This window comes from Desarmillaria tabescens, assembly GCF_030435595.1.
Source record: "Desarmillaria tabescens strain CCBAS 213 chromosome Unknown EV420scaffold_15, whole genome shotgun sequence".
In the NCBI taxonomy this organism is placed as follows: Eukaryota; Fungi; Basidiomycota; class Agaricomycetes; order Agaricales; family Physalacriaceae; genus Desarmillaria; species Desarmillaria tabescens.
The window spans coordinates 150,450-168,613 of NW_026848314.1; the positions used below are offsets into that span (position 1 = coordinate 150,450).

General features: G+C 48.2%; 8 protein-coding genes across 8 annotated transcripts; 3 read left to right on the forward strand and 5 right to left on the reverse strand.

Annotated features, from left to right (window-relative positions):
- Nucleotides 1-1,038: 1,038 nt before the first annotated feature.
- On the reverse strand, nt 1,039-4,624 carry EV420DRAFT_1538373 (uncharacterized protein). The gene is made up of 15 exons (XM_060473005.1): nt 4,330-4,624; nt 4,253-4,275; nt 4,176-4,198; nt 3,945-4,119; nt 3,721-3,890; nt 3,636-3,669; nt 3,537-3,583; nt 3,419-3,484; nt 3,196-3,370; nt 2,669-3,145; nt 2,492-2,616; nt 1,967-2,440; nt 1,874-1,899; nt 1,698-1,817; nt 1,039-1,654 (listed from the first exon to the last, which is right to left on the reverse strand). Exons 1-15 carry the CDS (start codon nt 4,498-4,500, stop codon nt 1,154-1,156), a joined length of 2,607 nt encoding a protein of 868 aa, XP_060331342.1. The 5' UTR covers nt 4,501-4,624; the 3' UTR covers nt 1,039-1,153.
- Nucleotides 4,625-4,684: 60 nt separating this feature from the next.
- On the reverse strand, nt 4,685-6,106 carry EV420DRAFT_1747504 (uncharacterized protein; the record flags this gene model as incomplete). Its single annotated transcript, XM_060480199.1, has 6 exons — nt 4,685-5,111; nt 5,162-5,427; nt 5,482-5,615; nt 5,673-5,706; nt 5,921-5,943; nt 6,015-6,106. The coding sequence occupies 6 exons, from the start codon at nt 6,104-6,106 to the stop codon at nt 4,932-4,934; spliced, it is 729 nt and encodes a 242-aa protein (XP_060331343.1). The 3' UTR covers nt 4,685-4,931.
- Nucleotides 6,107-6,648: 542 nt separating this feature from the next.
- On the forward strand, nt 6,649-8,387 carry EV420DRAFT_1479152 (uncharacterized protein; the record flags this gene model as incomplete). Its single annotated transcript, XM_060469548.1, has 8 exons — nt 6,649-6,708; nt 6,746-7,019; nt 7,301-7,349; nt 7,379-7,558; nt 7,741-7,856; nt 7,924-8,083; nt 8,151-8,311; nt 8,371-8,387. 8 exons carry the CDS (start codon nt 6,649-6,651, stop codon nt 8,385-8,387), a joined length of 1,017 nt encoding a protein of 338 aa, XP_060331344.1.
- An 801-nt stretch (nt 8,388-9,188) lies between these two features.
- EV420DRAFT_1269365 (uncharacterized protein) lies at nt 9,189-11,928 on the forward strand (the record flags this gene model as incomplete). The annotated part of the gene is made up of 7 exons (XM_060467498.1): nt 9,189-9,399; nt 9,451-9,708; nt 9,764-9,967; nt 9,999-10,571; nt 10,634-10,981; nt 11,037-11,464; nt 11,521-11,928. 7 exons carry the CDS (start codon nt 9,189-9,191, stop codon nt 11,926-11,928), a joined length of 2,430 nt encoding a protein of 809 aa, XP_060331345.1.
- A 54-nt stretch (nt 11,929-11,982) lies between these two features.
- EV420DRAFT_303976 (Tim17/Tim22/Tim23/Pmp24 family-domain-containing protein) lies at nt 11,983-13,070 on the reverse strand. The gene is made up of 4 exons (XM_060481605.1): nt 12,646-13,070; nt 12,386-12,594; nt 12,165-12,328; nt 11,983-12,111 (listed from the first exon to the last, which is right to left on the reverse strand). The coding sequence occupies exons 1-4, from the start codon at nt 12,827-12,829 to the stop codon at nt 12,102-12,104; spliced, it is 567 nt and encodes a 188-aa protein (XP_060331346.1). The 5' UTR covers nt 12,830-13,070; the 3' UTR covers nt 11,983-12,101.
- Nucleotides 13,031-13,684, reverse strand: EV420DRAFT_1233132 (uncharacterized protein; the record flags this gene model as incomplete). Its single annotated transcript, XM_060466557.1, has 3 exons — nt 13,031-13,344; nt 13,399-13,531; nt 13,583-13,684. Coding segments are annotated over 3 exons (549 nt in total), but the record flags the coding sequence as incomplete, so codon positions are not given.
- A 370-nt stretch (nt 13,685-14,054) lies between these two features.
- Nucleotides 14,055-14,848, reverse strand: EV420DRAFT_1677053 (uncharacterized protein; the record flags this gene model as incomplete). The annotated part of the gene is made up of 4 exons (XM_060479161.1): nt 14,055-14,270; nt 14,319-14,620; nt 14,677-14,730; nt 14,792-14,848. 4 exons carry the CDS (start codon nt 14,846-14,848, stop codon nt 14,162-14,164), a joined length of 522 nt encoding a protein of 173 aa, XP_060331348.1. The 3' UTR covers nt 14,055-14,161.
- Nucleotides 14,849-16,498: 1,650 nt separating this feature from the next.
- On the forward strand, nt 16,499-18,137 carry EV420DRAFT_1538415 (uncharacterized protein). Its single transcript, XM_060473007.1, has 6 exons — nt 16,499-16,785; nt 16,846-17,123; nt 17,178-17,256; nt 17,309-17,459; nt 17,513-17,684; nt 17,735-18,137. The coding sequence occupies exons 1-6, from the start codon at nt 16,716-16,718 to the stop codon at nt 18,035-18,037; spliced, it is 1,053 nt and encodes a 350-aa protein (XP_060331349.1). The 5' UTR covers nt 16,499-16,715; the 3' UTR covers nt 18,038-18,137.
- Nucleotides 18,138-18,164: the final 27 nt, after the last annotated feature.

Below are 18,164 nucleotides of genomic sequence, written 5' to 3' on the forward strand. Positions count from 1 at the left end.
ACGTACACTAGAGTTCACATCCATTAGTGAACGACTTGTCATCGTATGTACGGACTGTTAATCAGGTTTGCGAGACTATTGACTTGGGGTGAGTTCCTTCGATTCCTATCTTATTCTATTTTGTGCCTTGGTAGTTAATGCAAATCCACACATGGTGATCTGATTTGAAACCAGGTCTTTATTTTAGCTATCTTCTCTCTTTGTGGTGTATGCGCTCTCGCGGTCGTCGAATCTGTAGCAACCAGTACTATATCTATGCAGCAGAAAGTCTGGGGTCGATGTAGTGTGATATGTATGATGTATTAATTGAACACATTCGATACATATTGCATTACAATCGTTGTATCAAGGAAATCGGGCGTCGCGCACACAGTTCCTGCTAGTATATATTAAAGACGGTTTTCCAGGGATAACATCACATGTTGGTCTACATCCTGAGGATTCCCTTCGACCGATTGGTATGGCATTTGCTGAGGATTTCCGGGCATGACATGAGCTATCCAGAGACAGGATCCTTGTGTTGAAGGAATCTATAAATTGCGATGCCAGGGTATCATACGATCCACATTGGTGTGAAGCGTGACAGCTATCTTGTCTTGCTGGTCATCGACGCGTAGATACTTGCATAGTATAGCGCGCAAGCATGGAAATACATATAAACATCGTAGCTGGCATCCAGATACACCCGAACTCTCGTGTCGCAATATGGAACGAGAGGAGTGCTAGCTGCGAACGTTCAACGAGCACGGGTGGTACAGTTTGACCCGCTCTGAGGAAATGGTAAACACTCCTGTCATGCCTGAGTTTCCGCCTGAAGGAAATGCAAAGTGGCACTGAAAAAATTTCCTTATACAGTTTCCATCTGGTCAGAAACTGAATTCTCTCCGCCAAAATCAGATTTTCGACAGACGGAATACGTCTAAGGAAACCTTTTCAGTTCCACAATTCATTTCCGTCAAATTTCCTTTGGGCCAAAGTTGTTGGGGGCCAGGGGTGAAGGTGGTGGTCCCTAGCCAAGGCGATATTGATCAATTCGGTCAACGGGACTTGAACGTGAACCCAAGAACTCAGCGCATATGTGAAGGAGTCTATTGTTAGTTATACAGCTACAAGTCGGAAATAATAACAAATAGATGCATCTATTTCCCATCCGTCAAGCTTGTGCAAAAGACCGAGACCCAGTGTCTGGCATCTTCTCTTGCGACGGCGAGGGAGCAAACTTGGCGAACAACGACGTTCTTCTCCGTGGAGTGGCTTCCTTTCCATACTCGTGCCCCTTCTCCTTCTCCTTGTCTGGTGTCACAGTCAAAAAGTTCACCAACACCTGCCACAGATTATTGCCCGTAACAGAATGTTCCCCAGGTAACACCGCCTGGTCCGCAATCTTTGCCAACCGCCTTGCCTCATCCGTATCTCGCCTCGACACAATACTACTCGGAGGAGGCGTCTCCCCCGCATCAAGCGCCCAAGCCCAACTCCAACTCCCCGAAGCCTCCAACAAACCATCCTTGATCGTTTTGTCTCCCTCACTCTCCAAAGAATGCTGCAGAACAGCAATATTCCGGATCGTATCCTTCTTTGCCCGCTTGAGGTTATCTATCCGATGCTTCTCGATAGCTTTGACCGCATGGGAGAATTTCTTGTCAAACTTAGCCTGGCCTTCAATAAAGCGCCGAGCGGCGAGTTCGGATATGGACGCCCATGAATTCGACGGGGACTTTCAGAGCGTCAAGCTCGGATTCTGGTTCCAGTGGTCGTATGATGCCTTGGGTGGATACGCGCTCTCGAATCATGATGCCCTCCCAATCCGGATTGTCCTTGGAAAGAGACAGTAAGATAAACAAACCCAGCAACTGATAAGAACTGAACATACAAAAGTCTCCGCATAAACGGCAGGATCTCCGGCCATTCCGTTCCCCCTCCCCAGGAGGCGAAGAGGCATAGCGATGATGATGGAAGCGCGGACCAGCTACATCACCAGATGAACTGTCCTTCTTGAGAAAATCCCCGTTCCCATTTAACGTATCATCATTTGCATGCTCAGCAGGTGCCAAAGGATGTAATCCGTGATGTTTATTCCAGACTTGAGGCATTGACCGCTTCCGTATAGACTCAGAAAATGCTCGCCGCAACGATCTCTTCTGCGGTTGGGCGGGGGAGAAGTCTCTTTCGTCTTCAGCCATCTCAGGAGGTGTGAATGAAAGCGTCATTGAAGATATGCGGGACGTTGGCTCTTGTTTTTGCGGGGACGGTAGGTTGGCTGTAGATGTATTGCGTGTAGGCGTGTGTGGAGGAGTCGGAATAGTAAACGATCCGTCAACAGGACTTTGGGGGGTTTGATTCATCCCCGTAACAGACTTGCAGAACGAGGCGATGGCACGATAGCAATATTTTCCCGGCGTAGTAAATGAGAACAGGACGGGCAAAGTGTGGGCAGCATCTAAGCAAGGAATTAGATATCGGTGGTATCATTGCAGCGATACGATCTTACCATCATAAACCTGTAAGTGTACGCGCGTAGCTTTGTGCCGTGATTCAATACCTTTAAGTGGTGGATATGACTCTCGAATGTCTTCTCTAATGGGGTATTTTTCTGGGTATGCTGCCTTATGTGCACTAGCGAAGTATAAGTAAAGACACTATATCAAAACGGAAGAATACAGCTTACGCGTAAATTATTTCGTCACGTAAAACTTCTTTATCGCTGTCAATAAAAAACAGAGGCGGTAGGCCTCCCAAATATGACATGGCTGGGCTAACAAGAGGGTGGCCTAAAAGGCTATTCTGCGCATACATGTGCACTTGCTGATCAATCTTGAGCACATCTCCCGATGTCGTAGTCATGTTGATCGTTTGGCTACCTGAACCCAGCGAAGGAAGAGGTGCCGTTGCACCGACATCTACAGGCATTCCGGAAGCTGAAGTACATCTAGGTCCGTTAATGGTCGTCACTAATGTGTTGGACTCATGCGGATCCATCTTGAATGCCTGTCGTATACGGGAGCGAAGAGAAGCGTGCACAATCCGTGTCATCTCCTGGGACGGGGGTGGCCATAACGCACTCGGTTTCTGGAGAGACAACCCATACTTAGGAATGATATCAGTGTCCGTATTGAGGTGAATGCTCGGAAAGGAATGTGTCAAACTAAAGGATATTAGCAGGAATCCGGACCATGACAGGAAAGCGGGACTTACTCGCACCAAGGTGATATTAAAACGCCTCCTGCAGGCATAGGTAGGCCACTGTCTCGAATGACTTGAAGCAGCGCTAAAGATATGCCACCTCCCGCCGAATCTCCGGCGACAACTATATGCGACGGCTTGACCGGACGATGCTGAGCATCCGGGGGAGGGTTTATTAAGTATAAATCTGCCGAATGGTCAGGGCATAGGAATGTGAAAGAACGGGCTGGCCTACAGGCGGCTAACACGTCTTGAAGCGCGCAAGGGAATGGGTATTGGGGGGCTAAACGATAATTTACGGCTGATAGATGATGAATAACTAACGATGCAGGGACTTAACTATCTGGACTCACCGAATACACGTCCATTAATTTTGCGAGCATGTCGCTGAATGCTGTATCTATAGAGGAACGTAAGGACGGCTGTATCCAAATTAAAAGTGCGTGCCTTGCCTCTCTTGGTCTACGCTTCCAAAATAATATCCACCTATGGGAGAATGAGGTCAACAAAAGCTTAAAGAAGCGCGTCTATGATCACCTCCGTGCAGATATAGAATACAACGCATTTCATCCATATCTTTGTCATAAGTCGCTGATTCACCGGTCTCTGGCACCGGGTCAACGTCAGGTTTAGATTTCTGTTGCATCTTGTACCGTCGCTTGGCCTCTCGCCAGTCCTTCTTCGCAGTTATCCACTGACCATCGACGCTAAATTGATATTTAACGTAAGACCCAGAGAGCAATAAATAGAGTTGAGCACACCCGCTGACACCTCGCACCTGCCACCACTTCACCCCACCTACAACACGCCGTGCAGTTTCCTCACCACCTAGAGCTTGAACAAGGTATGTAGCTGCTTCATCACAGCATGACATCGGCACCAGTACTCTTACAACGCGTACCCAGGGAGGAGACGGCGTCCGTGTGTTTCCAAAGCCTAGAACATAGTTGGGATTGAAATGAATGTACATCCATTGGATCGGAGTAACCAACCTTGGACTTCCTCTACAGTATGGCTGATGTCCCTTGGTATCAGCAAGCACAAAAGGGGTGGTGGTGTATTGACTCACTACGTTGCTACCTCCAAGAACATCTGCCGAAATCATTTCAGCTGGGTTCCGGCGTGCAAGGAATGATGACAGCATACCTTGATGATATTGAAGGCCTGGTCGTACAAAAGTTCATCACGTCTCAGCTGAACCTCCGTCTTCTTGAGCGCGTCCTTGGTAATTCGGTCAAAGTAATGCTTCACGAGTGTCTCGAGCAATAGAGGCCCAACCCGGAGGCCTGCTTGGGCGGTGAGAATATTAACGGGCATAGCACCGGCAGTGAAGGAAAGGATGGTGGTGGTCGGAAGACAAGGAGACGATCATTGAGAGTTGCAGCAGCGCCTAACAAAACACCGCCGGGTAAGATATAGTCATCAGCCCTAGGTAAGGTCGATTAAGCGCGATGACACAATGCTGTTCACGAGATCGTGGCTGTGCTTCGGCGGAAGGCAAAAAAAAAAGGGACCTAAAATCGATAGCAGTTATTCTAACACAAAACAAAACTGCAGGATCAGGGTACAATAATTATAAGCAACAGATTACAATTGTCGATGAGGAAGTATCAGAGTATCAGAGTATCATTGAAGGAGAACAAAAATTCATGATGCAATCGTTAATAAATAAAGCGTCACGGTCTGACAAGGATAAAACCCAAGAAAAACAATTTCAGTAGGCATGCTCCAATCGGTCTTGAATCGGTCTAAAGGAACACCGATAACAAGATAACGGGGATCATCGCTGCTCCTACAAATGCAACGGTGCGCTGGGCATCGTTGGAACCTGAATCTCCCGTTGATGAGGCAGACGTCGACGTCGAAGTTCGACTCATGCTAGAAGACGTGGAAGAAGAAGCTGTACCATTAAGACGAACAGCATTGCGCTATAATGCCGGGTTAACTCAGTATGGAATGTTGAATAGGATTGGCTTACCTCGAATCCTTCTAGCGTTTCTGAGCTGCTCTCGTTAACATTAATCACACCCACGCCCCCTTCGCCACAGGTGTTGTAGTCGAAAAACCAGAGCGTTTGGTTTTCAATGTCGGTGGTGATAGGGACAGTAAGGATGGTTATCGCAGTGCCGTTAACGGTGTCACGAAATCCCGAATCAAACCCATTAACAGTGTTGTTGGCGCCGTTCGCGGGAATACATGGTGCATAGAAAAGGGACTGGGTGACGGTATGATTTCCCTCCGTAACTGGGATACCTTCAGCACACGACGCGAGCCCTCAAATATAAAACAATTACGAACAGTTGAAAACGACGATATCATTGAGCTTTGCAGTCACGCTCTGGGGCTGGAACACCGCACTGGCATTGTTTGTCGTATTATGGCCTACAGTGACCACGATGTTCTCAGCAAGCACGGTGACGTACAACAGCCAACTGCAAGATGGGGATAAAACAACGTGTAGCAGAGTCAACGCGGCAAGAAAAACTTACAACGGAGATAAGCCCAGCAAAAAAGGCACGCATACTGCACGTCGTCAGAATTTTGTAAAGAAAGAGACCAAAAGGACAGAAGAGATAGAGCAGGTGAAGGTGACGGACGCGTCGCTGGGTTTTTGGCCTGTACGAAGGAAGGGAACGAGGAGAAGCTTGCTCACGACGGCCAGCCTTTTCCCTGTCAGTATCCGTGCTCACGCTCTGATTGGCCGAGAACAATTACGATCACAGTAACGTATACGTACGTCGCTGATACCGCGTAAGTTCACTTCCGAAGAATTTCAAGAAGATTCAAATTAATTCTCCTCGGGGCCAGAGCAGATACGGTGGGAAGACTACCGTATTAGAAGACGGGCATAGTGGGCGGCCTGAGTTGACTGGACAATAATGTCGAGCAGGAGGACCATGCTCAACAAGGAGTAGGTATGCATGATGTTACCCAGTTAGCGACGCCAAAGAGGCTCGTTGGCAAGGAAACAAGAGTCGATATCCTTCCACCCCAGTGACATCTAGAACGGGTGCCCGTGTACGCCGGGGTCAGACCCTGCTTGGGAAGAGGGAAGTAGGAAAGACGTCAATGCTATCAAGAATGCCAGCGGCTTCTCCCGATAAGCGATAACAGTCGATGCCACGATAACGTGACTGCAATCGTCTTATACCGAACCCCCACCATAAACGTCTTCTTCCTCCGCGGGGGTTTGAATTGAAATGCTCAGGCTGGCCATGCGCAATTTCTTCTAGTTACATCAGCACTGATTGATTATTTTTCAGCTTCTTGACGCTTCTACCCTCATCGAGAAACTCGGATACAATTTTTGACGTTTAAAGAATAGCTTTGGAAGACTTTATGTTGTATTCGTTTATGTATTCCTTCGGATGCAGATTCCCGCTTCCCAACCACATGGAAATGGGCTACCGGAAGATTACCAGGCGATAATGCGAAACTGTAACCAGCACATCTCGTACCGTCAGGATGCACGGGACTAGATGCCGTAGGAGGCACCCTATCGACTGCTTTCCCTCTCGGCAGCGTGTGAGTCGTTGTCAAGGCACTGGCGTATTGTCGCTAGAGTTGCACTCTGACATTTGGCGGTCCCGAATACGGACGACTCTTGGCGGAGGAAGGCTCGGCTGTGAAGACAATCTCCCTCCTCCGTCAGTTTGCGATATCACAACTCGCCTTCGTCCTTCCTCTTCTCCTCCACTTCCAAAACCCAGGCGCGCTCGCTCGGATCACTCTGGGAAGGCGTAGCGGCTACCGTGCAACTGTCGGTATATTCGTGCGACCCCGGCGATCAAAAAAGCCAACTTTCCGACTTGCTTGTTGCACCCGTAATACTGTCAGTCAGTAGATCTTGTTTTATATTTATACTTAAAAGTACTGAGGCCTTCTCCCCTCAGAACATAGGTTGCCTTTGTCCCGGACAGACTTCAATTATCTTATAAAGCCAAAAGGAAATCGAAGATGCAAAACGCAACGCGTCGAGCGCAAAGTACACAACAATATCGCGCCAGAGTGACGCATGGAGTAGCGTGCTCTGGGTGGAAGCATAATAAAATGCGTTATCGAGCGTAAACAAGGCGTTTTTTTTCTTCCCCTCGTTCGCACAAGTTTCGGTGCACAGTGGTTACTCCCGATATTTCTGAATGGAGCAAGTATAATCCAGTTGAACTGTAAGTTTTCTGCGTCCTTTGTTCTGCAGTCCAGATCTCTTTGATTCCAATGTACCCTTTCAAGTGCCGAAATTCCTTGTTCGCGACCTTTTTATACCGCCGAAAGGCTACAGTAGTAGCCGAACGTTCGAATTCCCTTGGGCTAGCTTCGCGAACAAGACAAAATCAAGCCAGCAGCTGATGACCCCAGATCAGACCCCAAATGAAAGGTCAGCGGGGGTTCAAGTCATTTGAGTGACATCTACGTTCGACGCGGACTCCGCATGGTCATAGCTAGGTTCGGAGAGGTCAGCAGAATAAAAAGTGTAGACTTCCTGCTGTCTCATTTCTTCCTTATGCCTGGAAGACTAAAAATTCAGAGCCGTTGCTGAACTCCTCCTGAAAACACCAGATGCGTCAGAACGCGAAGAACGCACCTTTCTGCGCTCTTCTACCTCAAACCCGAACCCGGATCAAGCTTCGCCTCCGTACTGACCCTCTTGGCTAACCCTTGGCTACCATTGCCAAGTGACCAAAGCATCCACCAATATTCTCACTAACATCCTCAGCATTAATCTCATCCAGTTTCTCACAGGCTATGATCTCGCTACAGTATCGGACGGGCTCCTTCGGTTCACCTGCTACGAGTTCCCTTTACCAGGGTCTCGAATCGACAAAGGACGTAAAGTGGGACAACGATGTGCCATCACTCTAGTTTTATGCAGCAAGTTCCCAGGGCCCTTCACCATCTTTCGGTTAATAGCCATCTGGGCTCTCAACTCACTGATCCGTCTGACTTCCGATTTTTATGCACGTTTGTAGATCGCCACGCTGCCCATCTCCATTGCCAACGCCCGTTTGTCTAGTTGGGTACTGTGGCGACTACGCCTTGAGCTGGCACATGCACATGCACATGCAAACATCGGTCATTGATGATGAGATGTTGCGAGCTCAATTGGCCATTGTTCCAGATCCGGGAGACAGTGAGTCTCCTAGCATCAGCATTCTCACGATAATGCATCTTACATTCCAATCACTTCAGGCCCAGCTTCTTCGTAACAGAATGAAGAGAAATTTGATTCAGTTGGCCACTAATATGTGCAGATCTGCTTGTATCGAAGATTTCTGGTGGTTAATAGAAGAACCGTCCAGATATGACATTATTGGTTCGAGCACCTGTATACGATCGACGGTTGTGAGTACTGCAGCAGTCTTCAAAGTTGGAACCACCCATTTATCACTCAAGGAACGATGCAATATGACTGACCGTGTGTCAAAGCACAAGGGTGGTGCGATGTTCGGCAAAAGCCTTGGAAGTTCATTGAGCCCACACACCATCTCACCGCGCAGCCACGCTGTTTGTTGGTGACTTGCATATGGCTAATCCGACAATATGGGCGGCGACGTTTCAACTTTCGGCAAAGATTCGACAGCGGATGCAAAGCAAATATACGGAACGCCGGCGCCTCCTCAACCTTACTGCGTGCCCATTACCAAATCCACAAGGAAACTAGACATGCAGTCAAGCAGTTTCGAGCGGACCAATGACGGTGATACCTGCAGTTTAAAGGATTTTGTTGATTGTATGACGCCAGGAACGGCCAATATTGTGCGAATATGCAGAGTCTCGACTGACCGGCAAATGTGTCGGAATCGCGTCATTCCCAAGGGCGAGGAACTTCCTTGAACTGCCAGCCGGATCTTGTGGCGGCTAGGTATTATTCCCGAAGCACGTGGCTAAAACATAAAATGGTTTGTCTCCTATCGACAACCAGTTCGCGTTATTTTGGACCGCCATCTGTCTTGATCTGCAGCTCTGCTACTCCCCTTGCCCTTCGTTGGGCCCGCTTCTAAAAGTCTATGCATGGAATCAAAAAGAATAATCTCAGCATCCGCCTTACTGAGTCTGCTGTATTTCTGAGGACCGATGACTCGTCTGGAAGAAATCCCAACAGTGAAGCACGGCCTTCCATTTTACGTGGTTTGCTCATTCTTGAGCTCGCCAGGCCGACCAAGATAACTAGTATTGACCTTAAACTCCAAGCTACGTCTTCTACAGCCTGGCCAGAAGGTACGAGATTATAGATAAGCACCGCTTCAATGTTGAATTCTTTGTTATCAGGTTTTGGTGCCCGGCGAGTAGATGTCACAGAGGACAACAAAGTTTTCTCCGTGTCTACTGGACTATTCAATGCCGGCCCGCCTCCCCGTCGGACCATGTCCGTTGGCCCCGGCTTGATAGGCTACAACGATGAAGCCTTTGATGAATATGACGACGACCATCTCGAACAGGCTAGCCATTCCGAAGATGCTCTTTATATGGCAGATACCGCAAATACAAGTCGATACCTAAGGGCGCAGCGTCGCGTCAGTGTCGACAGTTCAGTACCGACGAAATCCACAATCATACGACACAGATATACCTATCCCACCAGGAAATCCCTCCATATTCGCTGCAGTGCTCCCGTCATCGTCAGGCTCGTTGCCCACACCTCCACATTCGTCTCCTTCCGTGGAACGTCCGACGATAAGTCCCGCTCACTCTGCAGGACATCTCGAGACGGTGGATGAGAACCCTGCAAATACCTTGATAGATCTGCGAAACACCCTGAGGGCTGACTTGAGTCGTGGCAGAGGAAGTGAGTAGATCTACTTTTATCACTCCCCAAGGGTTGTCATCTTTTTCACAAGGTCCTTCGCGTGCCTTACCTCCAAACCCACCCGTCATTCACTCTTCGTCATCTAGTCTGCGTTCGTGGCAACCCGTCTCGAGAGATGGATCACGTTCCAGACGTGTGAGCATAGACGAATCCTTTGAGTCCGGCCCTAACACCACGCAGAACTCTCCCCAGCTGTCACCGCTGCGAGTTCCCAGCTCATCAGACATGCGAAGTCCCAGCGAATCCCGTGGTCGTAGGAAAGTATCCGGTTTCAGTCTCTCTTCAGTATCCAACGCCATAATGGATGTCGTACGATCAAGTTCACCAAGGAACAGGCGTCCTTTTGGAGCTGGCAGTCGTTCGACTGAGCGGGATTTGCATCTGGATGATCTTTCGTCGAGAGGACGGACACGCGAGAAAGGAAAGCCGACATTGACCGCCAACGATGATTGTGTTGAACTGTCGCGCTCGAGACAGAACGGCTGGTCAAAGGAACGGCTGACGCTTGGTGTCATCGGAGATATCTTGAAGCCAGACGCGGACGATAGGATTGATGGTGAGCGATGGCGAGAATTCAAAGCAGGTAACTTTTTCCTTGCCCATTTTACTGAACATACTCTCAACGCCTAGTGTGAACGCGCACAGGTACATATACCTACCCGATATCATTCACAATACCCGGAAATGCACCTCCCACTCTACAATGTAATTTCGGTTCCATATCGTGGACTATCTCCGCAAATGTCCACCGCCCTGGGACTTTCAAGACGAAGCTGTCCGCTCAGCGCGAGATCGTCGTTGTATCTTGTCCAACCGAGGAGGACACAGAAGACACCGAGAATATTATCGTGGAGCGCCATTGGGACCAGCAATTGCAGTACCTTATAACGATATCCGGCAGAAGTTTCTACATCGGTGGCACGATTCCCATTTCCTTTACCATGATGCCTCTCACGAAGGTAAAAATACACCGTTTGTCAGTGTTCATCGAAGGTTGGAACTATCACTCTTACTATCGCTTTTTACTCATCTCTGTCGTGTTGTACAGAGAAAGTGGAGTATCTTGCACACTTCAAACGTGTTGCGCGAACAGATCCGATTACCCACGTCCAGCTTCTCGGTGTAAAGCACGAAGGGCGGCACTCAGGTCCGATACTACCTTTGGAGTCGGATGACATAGACGCCTTCAAGAATTCGCCTTTACATGCTCTAGTTAATCCTGAAGACGACGTGTCGGAACTTGCATCAAGCTGGATGGGACCTGGACCGTGGGCAATCCAGCGCGATCTACAACTTCCTACGTCCTGCCGCATGCTACACTTCACGAACAAAAACAAAAAGAGCAATATCAATGTTACTCACACGCTGAAATGTGTTATTCGGGTAGAAACTGGTGACTCGAGTGCAATTGATCCCAAGACGGGAAGACGGAAACTCTTCGATATCGTGGTGCAGACACCAATCATGATCTTATCCGTGAGCGTTTCCTTTGGATGCTGTGTATCTGATGTAACTCTTTGTCTCGTTATTAGTGTCGCTGCAATCCAGAATGGTCATCTCTACCTCATTACACAAAGTCTTTTGAGGATCCCACTTCTGTCGCAGTCCAGTGTCCGTGTCAGCACCTCTCCCTTGAGCGGGTGCGGGACAAGGAGAGGGAACGCGAGCGCGAGCGTCATCCTCTGCCTGATGTCGTGGGACCGTTCAATGGGCTGGAAAGAATTGGTTCTGGTCGATCTTCCGATGATTCTAGTGCATCGACGGTGGAGGCTAGTCCGTTGGATCCGACCTCGATGCGGTCACTGCGTCAGGCAGAGGAGGCGATGGATGAAAGTACTCTATATGAACGGCTGGTTTCGGGACAGCAGAGTATAATGGGAGAGGCGCCCCCCGCATATGATAGCATTTTGAAACGGGTTACTGGACAGTTGTATGAATAGTCTTTAGAGAACCCAAAAGTATTAGTGTAACACTAGTACTACAGCGTCTGATACTATGGTTCATGTTATACCTTAGGCTTTGAACTAATTATCTTCGATAGCAGTAGTGGTATTTGATACAATTATTGAGTAGGTAGTGCGCAATGAAATAAATTAATCTATCAAAGATGACCTCAATCCTCGCTATACAAAGACACATCAGCAATGCTCGATAAAATGAGAGTAATCAGACTAACTCTGGTGTTTCTCGTCTCAAGAAGAAAACGTCTATCGCAGCAGAGAAGGCGGCAAAGGCCACTCCGCCACCAAAAGCAGCCTTGGGTCCTGAATTTCGTGCAAGAAAACCGCCGACAAGCATTCCAGTGGATATCGAATTGTATATATCGTTTTTGGCACGGTACTGAAAAAGTATATTGTCACGACAGTGCACAAGGAGGAAGCAGCATCAACGACGCACGGATTCTATGACGCACTCGACACCTGCAAACAGCATTCCGACCTTTCCGAAACCCTTCCCGGTGGTCCACATACCCTTTCCCATGTCTTTGAATATCTGGCTGGCCTTTTGAGTCGTGTTCATCCCCGCTTGGGTTTGCTGACGGAGAAATGGGTCCTCGTACGCGAACGAAGCCGACATGAGAGAGAAGAAGGCACCGATACCGAGACCTAGACAGTGCATGAGAATACTTAATTGATGACAGAAGAAAGGGAACGTACCGCCGACACCAGCAAAGGCGGCCTTGGTCGCGCAGGACTCCATGGCCATGGACATGTAGGATTGGTACCTCATCATCTGCTCATACTGGGGTCGTTCCTCCTCCGAGACGCCGGCAGGTAGGGGTTCCTTTCCTGGGGCATAGATGGGCACCAAGGCGGGATCCCTGCGTTGACCCCCATTCATGGTATGGATTGCCGGAGCAAAAATTCAAAGTCGAAGGAAAGTTGCAGCTTGTTTGTCGGTGTTGATCAAGCCGGCTTCCGACGCGCCTCGGCACCTTTCTTAGTGCGATATTAAATAAAGGATACTTTCTCGGAAACAACAAGTGCGTTATGTACGAAATATTAGATTTTCGTCTTTGTTGATTCCAAAGATAAAGGCTGTGGCTGCTAGGCAAACACCGAGGCATAAGGTGGTGAAAATGCTTACGCTTACAGGCTGTGTCGCCCAAGCGAGGCATAGGATGCCCATTAACGCCAAGATGAACCCAAATACCGAGAACAGAATGGTCAGCGAACGACATTTGTTTAGCAAGTCGAGGGGCAGCTGGTCGTAGAACGGCCCAGCCTGGACGAGGCGGGGATTCGCACACCAAATTTCATCAGGCTGGACGGTGCCTCCCGCTTTAAGCTCTTCCTTGTTGGCTTCTGTGACCTTGAATCGAATCAAAAAGAACGCGGCGAAGAAAGATATAAAGGCTATGGGGATATGAGTGGCTGTACATGTGTAATTGGGATTCAACGTCGGCGTACATGCAGTGACATGGACAACCAGTGCTCCAAGGAGGCCTGCATTACACGCTCGTTCCCATGCCGAGGTATCGTCTCCCTTGTTCGGCGTTGACACTTGCAGCAAGCTCGCCTCGACAGAGGCGAAAAATGTTGTCTGAGGGATGGGTTACTGATAGGCATCTTAGGCCGTAAAAATGGTACGTACGATTAAACTGATGAGTTGAAGACGGTCCATCCATGACTGGACTAAATCCTTCGTAGCCTTCCGTCGAGCTTCCTCATCTACTTTGTCTTGATCTTCTTGTGTGTCTGCATATCAAAGCGTCAACAAAACACCACTCATTCGCATGAGATTTCCCAACGTTTTTGTGCAATAATCTTTTCAATGATGCGTTCACGTTCATAGCTGCTATCGTTTGACACATTGTGCCGTCCTTGAAAAAAAATTCGTGTTAGACGCGTCTTATCAGTAGACAGAGTACGTATACGCACTATGTATGGGGTGCATAAGGAATTCCGCTATTATGGCTGTTCAAACCTAAGCCGGGTATACGCAAATAAGCGCCGAAGAGTCGCAATCAGGGACTGCGGTAGCCACGAGTCAGTTCATTGCCTTTCTGAGAAGCATGGGTAGACAGCGCAATTGTTTCAACACGTTGAAGTCGGGAGTTACAGCTTATATATAGAAAATTCCGTCAATATTTATTGAAAAACTAAATGTAACACGGCACGCTAGATTATGATGACACTAGTGTTATTCTAAGGGCTTTGCGAACAATGGACTCTAAAATAGAGGCATCATACACTTGATCAAAGGCTTAGAACGAGTATTGTCCACATACGTAAACTCCTTGATAGTATCAGCTACAGGAGGAGAGGGAGGCCGGTATATGCTGTTAAGAAAATTAAAGACCGCAGCCACAAAACTAAGTAGCACTCACAGCGTCGATGCAATCATCCATGCCTCATGGCGAAAGGCCACCACAGCCTCCGTGTCTGCTTCACGATCAGCCCTCCACGCCCTTTGTTCCAAAGCATACGCAATGTCGCTGAACCCCTGTGCACAAAACTGGTGTGCTACAGGGTACGCAGAGAGGATCTCGCGATGTGTGAAGATGGCTTCTAGATACTCGCCGCCGGTGGTGGGGTAGTTGTCGAGCTGTGCTTGGAGCGCTTGGAGGTAGGCGCACCCGTGGTGTTTCGGCTCGGGGGTCTTGAAACCGGTATCGGATGATGCATCGGACTGTTGGTGTAGGAGTTGGTCGACTCAAGTTCAAAGCTAAAGGGGATCAAACGTACATCGCAGCTGATGTCATCAATGAGAATGGCCTCTGGTTGGGCGGGATAGCTTTCCTGTGTTACGTGTGGGGCATCAGAATGTTTCCAGTATAAATCAAAGATCTAGTCGAGTCACCGTCGCCAGATTCAGTTGGCCGAGAAGATTGCATAGCTCGATTTCCGAGTGATTCATGTCTATGGAGGTCGTAGAGAGAGGTGAAAGGGATGAATCGTGCCATTGTTGCTTTTTGTCGGTCCAGCCACTAAACGCGTGTTTGACTCCCTGCGGACCTCGACATGATCGATTACCGGCCCGCTGATTGGAAACTAGTATGTAGATAAGGAAATTTATCCGGTGTTCATGACGCCTGCCAAATTGACTGGGGGATTTCTGAGGACGCGTTAGAAATGATTTGATCATGAAACGGGTTAACCGCCTTTCTCAATTCAACTTGGAGCCGATCATGTGCGCTGAGCAGTATGGGTCCAAGTTGAAATAGAATCGAAAGTCTAGAAAGAACAGCTTTGCTTTTCTTCTTACAGCTGACAGCGTGTACTTGTATCGCCAGGTTCTGGTTGATGATAGCCGAGGTTTATGGGAAAGCGTCCGAGAAACGGTTATCATGTCGAAGACGGTCACGAGGAAACGCAAGCTCAAAAGGACATGTTCCATTCATTCTATAAATTCGAATGTCAGTATAATGGATATCGATAAAGTAACTGTATATGACCTACATAGATGAAGGGCCGTTGGTATCGTCAAACCAGGGGTTGTACGCAGGAACTTGATGCAGCCAAGGGATCATAGAAGGATCACGTCTAGTGGATTGCGACTCCCAATGAAAAACGTCTCTTGATTGGACTCCCGCCAGATCCACGAATCAGAGCTGCGTTCCTGGCTATGCATCAGGAAAGATGCTGATGAAAAAGTGCACCTATACGTTTGGGCATTGCGATCACGAATTCCAACAAATCAAAGATGGGTTCCTGTGATGATGATCCTGCAAACGGAACCGCAAGCGTGATGATGTATACTTGAAAGCCTTCACTAAAAAAAGCCTTCATGAGCGTCCGTCCCATGCGGGAGCGAGGGATGTCTCACAGGGTGGAGCGATCAGATTGAAGCGCGTGAAACTTTGTTGAGAAAAGTGCCCGTTAGGCATTCGTACGGCAGCTTCGTTTGATTAATGGAGGTGCGGGTAAGTTGCACACGGAGGTTACATATAGGCAGCCTACCTGAAACTCGAATTTTCCTTCTTCATCATGTCTCCGAGGTATTTTCCTGAAGGCACAGCATTCATTCATACACCGTCTGTTGCTACGCAGATAAGTACGCGTGGTTCAGGTACTCGTGAGAGTTGTATGCTGTGAGCCATGTGCGAGGTTGACTTGGAAGGATAGCTTTTTTCTAGGACCTGGTGGATGATGGGTTTTAAGAGGTGTTGTATTCGCAGAGCGTTCACCTTGTTTGACATTATTATAACCACCTTTCAAGGTGAACGTACGGTGAACTTGTAGGTCCTTGACGCAGTAGATCGAGGTAAACGTTGTGATAGTTGTCAACTGCTTAGCTGGGTTTGCCACTGTCAGAAATCCCGGCCACCGTAAGCTTACCGACGGTCGTACAAGACTTTTTTTACTTACTTGGTAGGTGCTAACCGCTTGGCACGAAGTACTTGTGCATCCCGGGCCCTGATGATCATTTCTTGATCTTTGTCATAATGAAACCACTGACAGTCAAGCGACAGCCAGGGAATCCATTTTCCTCATTGGTTACGCTTGACGTCACGTTGTCCCAATTTGAAAATCGGAATCCTCACGATTATATACTTTCTTCCACGAACCGCAATCATGGTGATGGCAAACTGCGTTCAATTTTTAGACTCGTCGCGATAAAGGGGGCAGCTCCGGATCTGTGTTTCCAACCTCCATCAAAGAACCTGATTGCCCCATCTTCTTACCTATTCTCCGTACTTTTTCCCAGTCCGGTCAGGCCGCTAGGTAATATAAACCTTAGCGCTGTGGATGAACTCTGTTGCCCCCCCTCCACACTGTCCACCATGGGCGTCGCAAATATTCCTTTGGACAAAGCCTACCTCACAGCTATTTGGCTGGAAACCCTCTTTTATGGCGAGTTGTCCAGTATTCGTAGCTACCCGACTACTTATCTTTTTTTTTTGTGTCGTCTAGGCATCAATATCTTTCTATTTTTCTCGTATCTATGGATCGCGAGGTACTGGCAGAAGCCTGGGGCTGTCAACCTGGTGGTCCTGTTCACGGCAATAGCTATGTTTTGCTTCTCGACAGTCCACGTGTCCTTGGGCTTCTATCGCTTGGTTGAGGGCTTCATATATCGTCGCGATCTACCAGGGGGACCTGGAGGATTCTTTTCCGATGTTTCGATACCTGCAAACGTTGCAAAAGTTTGCATACATACCATAAATTCTATATTGGGCGATAGCATTGTCGTAAGTGATGGCCTTTTTATAAACAAAGCCGACGTTCGCTGAGGGTTGTTCAAGGTTTGGAGATGTTATCATGTTTGGGGTAGGGATTGGGTCGTTTGTATTCTCCCCATCCTGCTTATTATAGCTTCGGCCGGTAAGCAGTATATTGATTGTTCAGATGCTGTTTTGCTAACGACACTCTCCAGTTTGCGGCTTTGGACAGACGGTCATCTTTGCTGAGGCCAAGATGACGCATAGCGCCTTTGGTCCGAATTTGCAAAGATGGAACGGGTCTCTTTTTTCACTGTCGCTCGTGACCAACGTCGTTGCGACATCGTTAATTGCATTTAGAATATGGTGAGTACGCAAGCCTCTTTATTTTTCCCAATTTCAATTAACTGTGGGGGCAGGCATCTCGGAAGACAGTTTACTTTTTCGTCTTCCTTCAGATACCGTAGAGTCCTCACACTCGTCGTAGAGTCGGGTGCGATCTACTCTTCAGCACTGATCATCGAGATCACCTTGTATTTCTTGAATACCAACGCCTTTTATATCATTTATGATCCTATAGCTCAATTGACGGTTAGTGCCCTCTTCCCTTGCAGTGCGATTCGTCTTTAACATATTACCAGGCTATAGTACCTACGATGATAATCGTTATGACCAGTTTGGGACTAACTTCCAACGACTTAAATGAGCAGACAAAATTGTCTGTCGAAACATCACCGCATTTTGCGTTAAAGCCTAACCGCGGGGGTACCGAGACCGGGACCGATTCCGCCTTTGTTGCAGCCCCCAGGAGCGTAGTGTTGGGGACAAATAGTGCGTCCGCGGAATCAGGGTTTGAGAGGAGTTTATACCTAGATGTAAAGAGGGATGATCCAGTCCTCTACAGTGGTGGAAGCGGTTCCGATAGGATATTGGATAGCGTGTAAGATGCGGTCCTGTATAGGCGATAGCCTATGTACTATATATTTCAGCTCTGTACATATTATTTTACGGGGTATTGATCGGGGGAAGTTTTTTTTCAGGTGACATCGTCGCAGGATTGATTACCTCAGG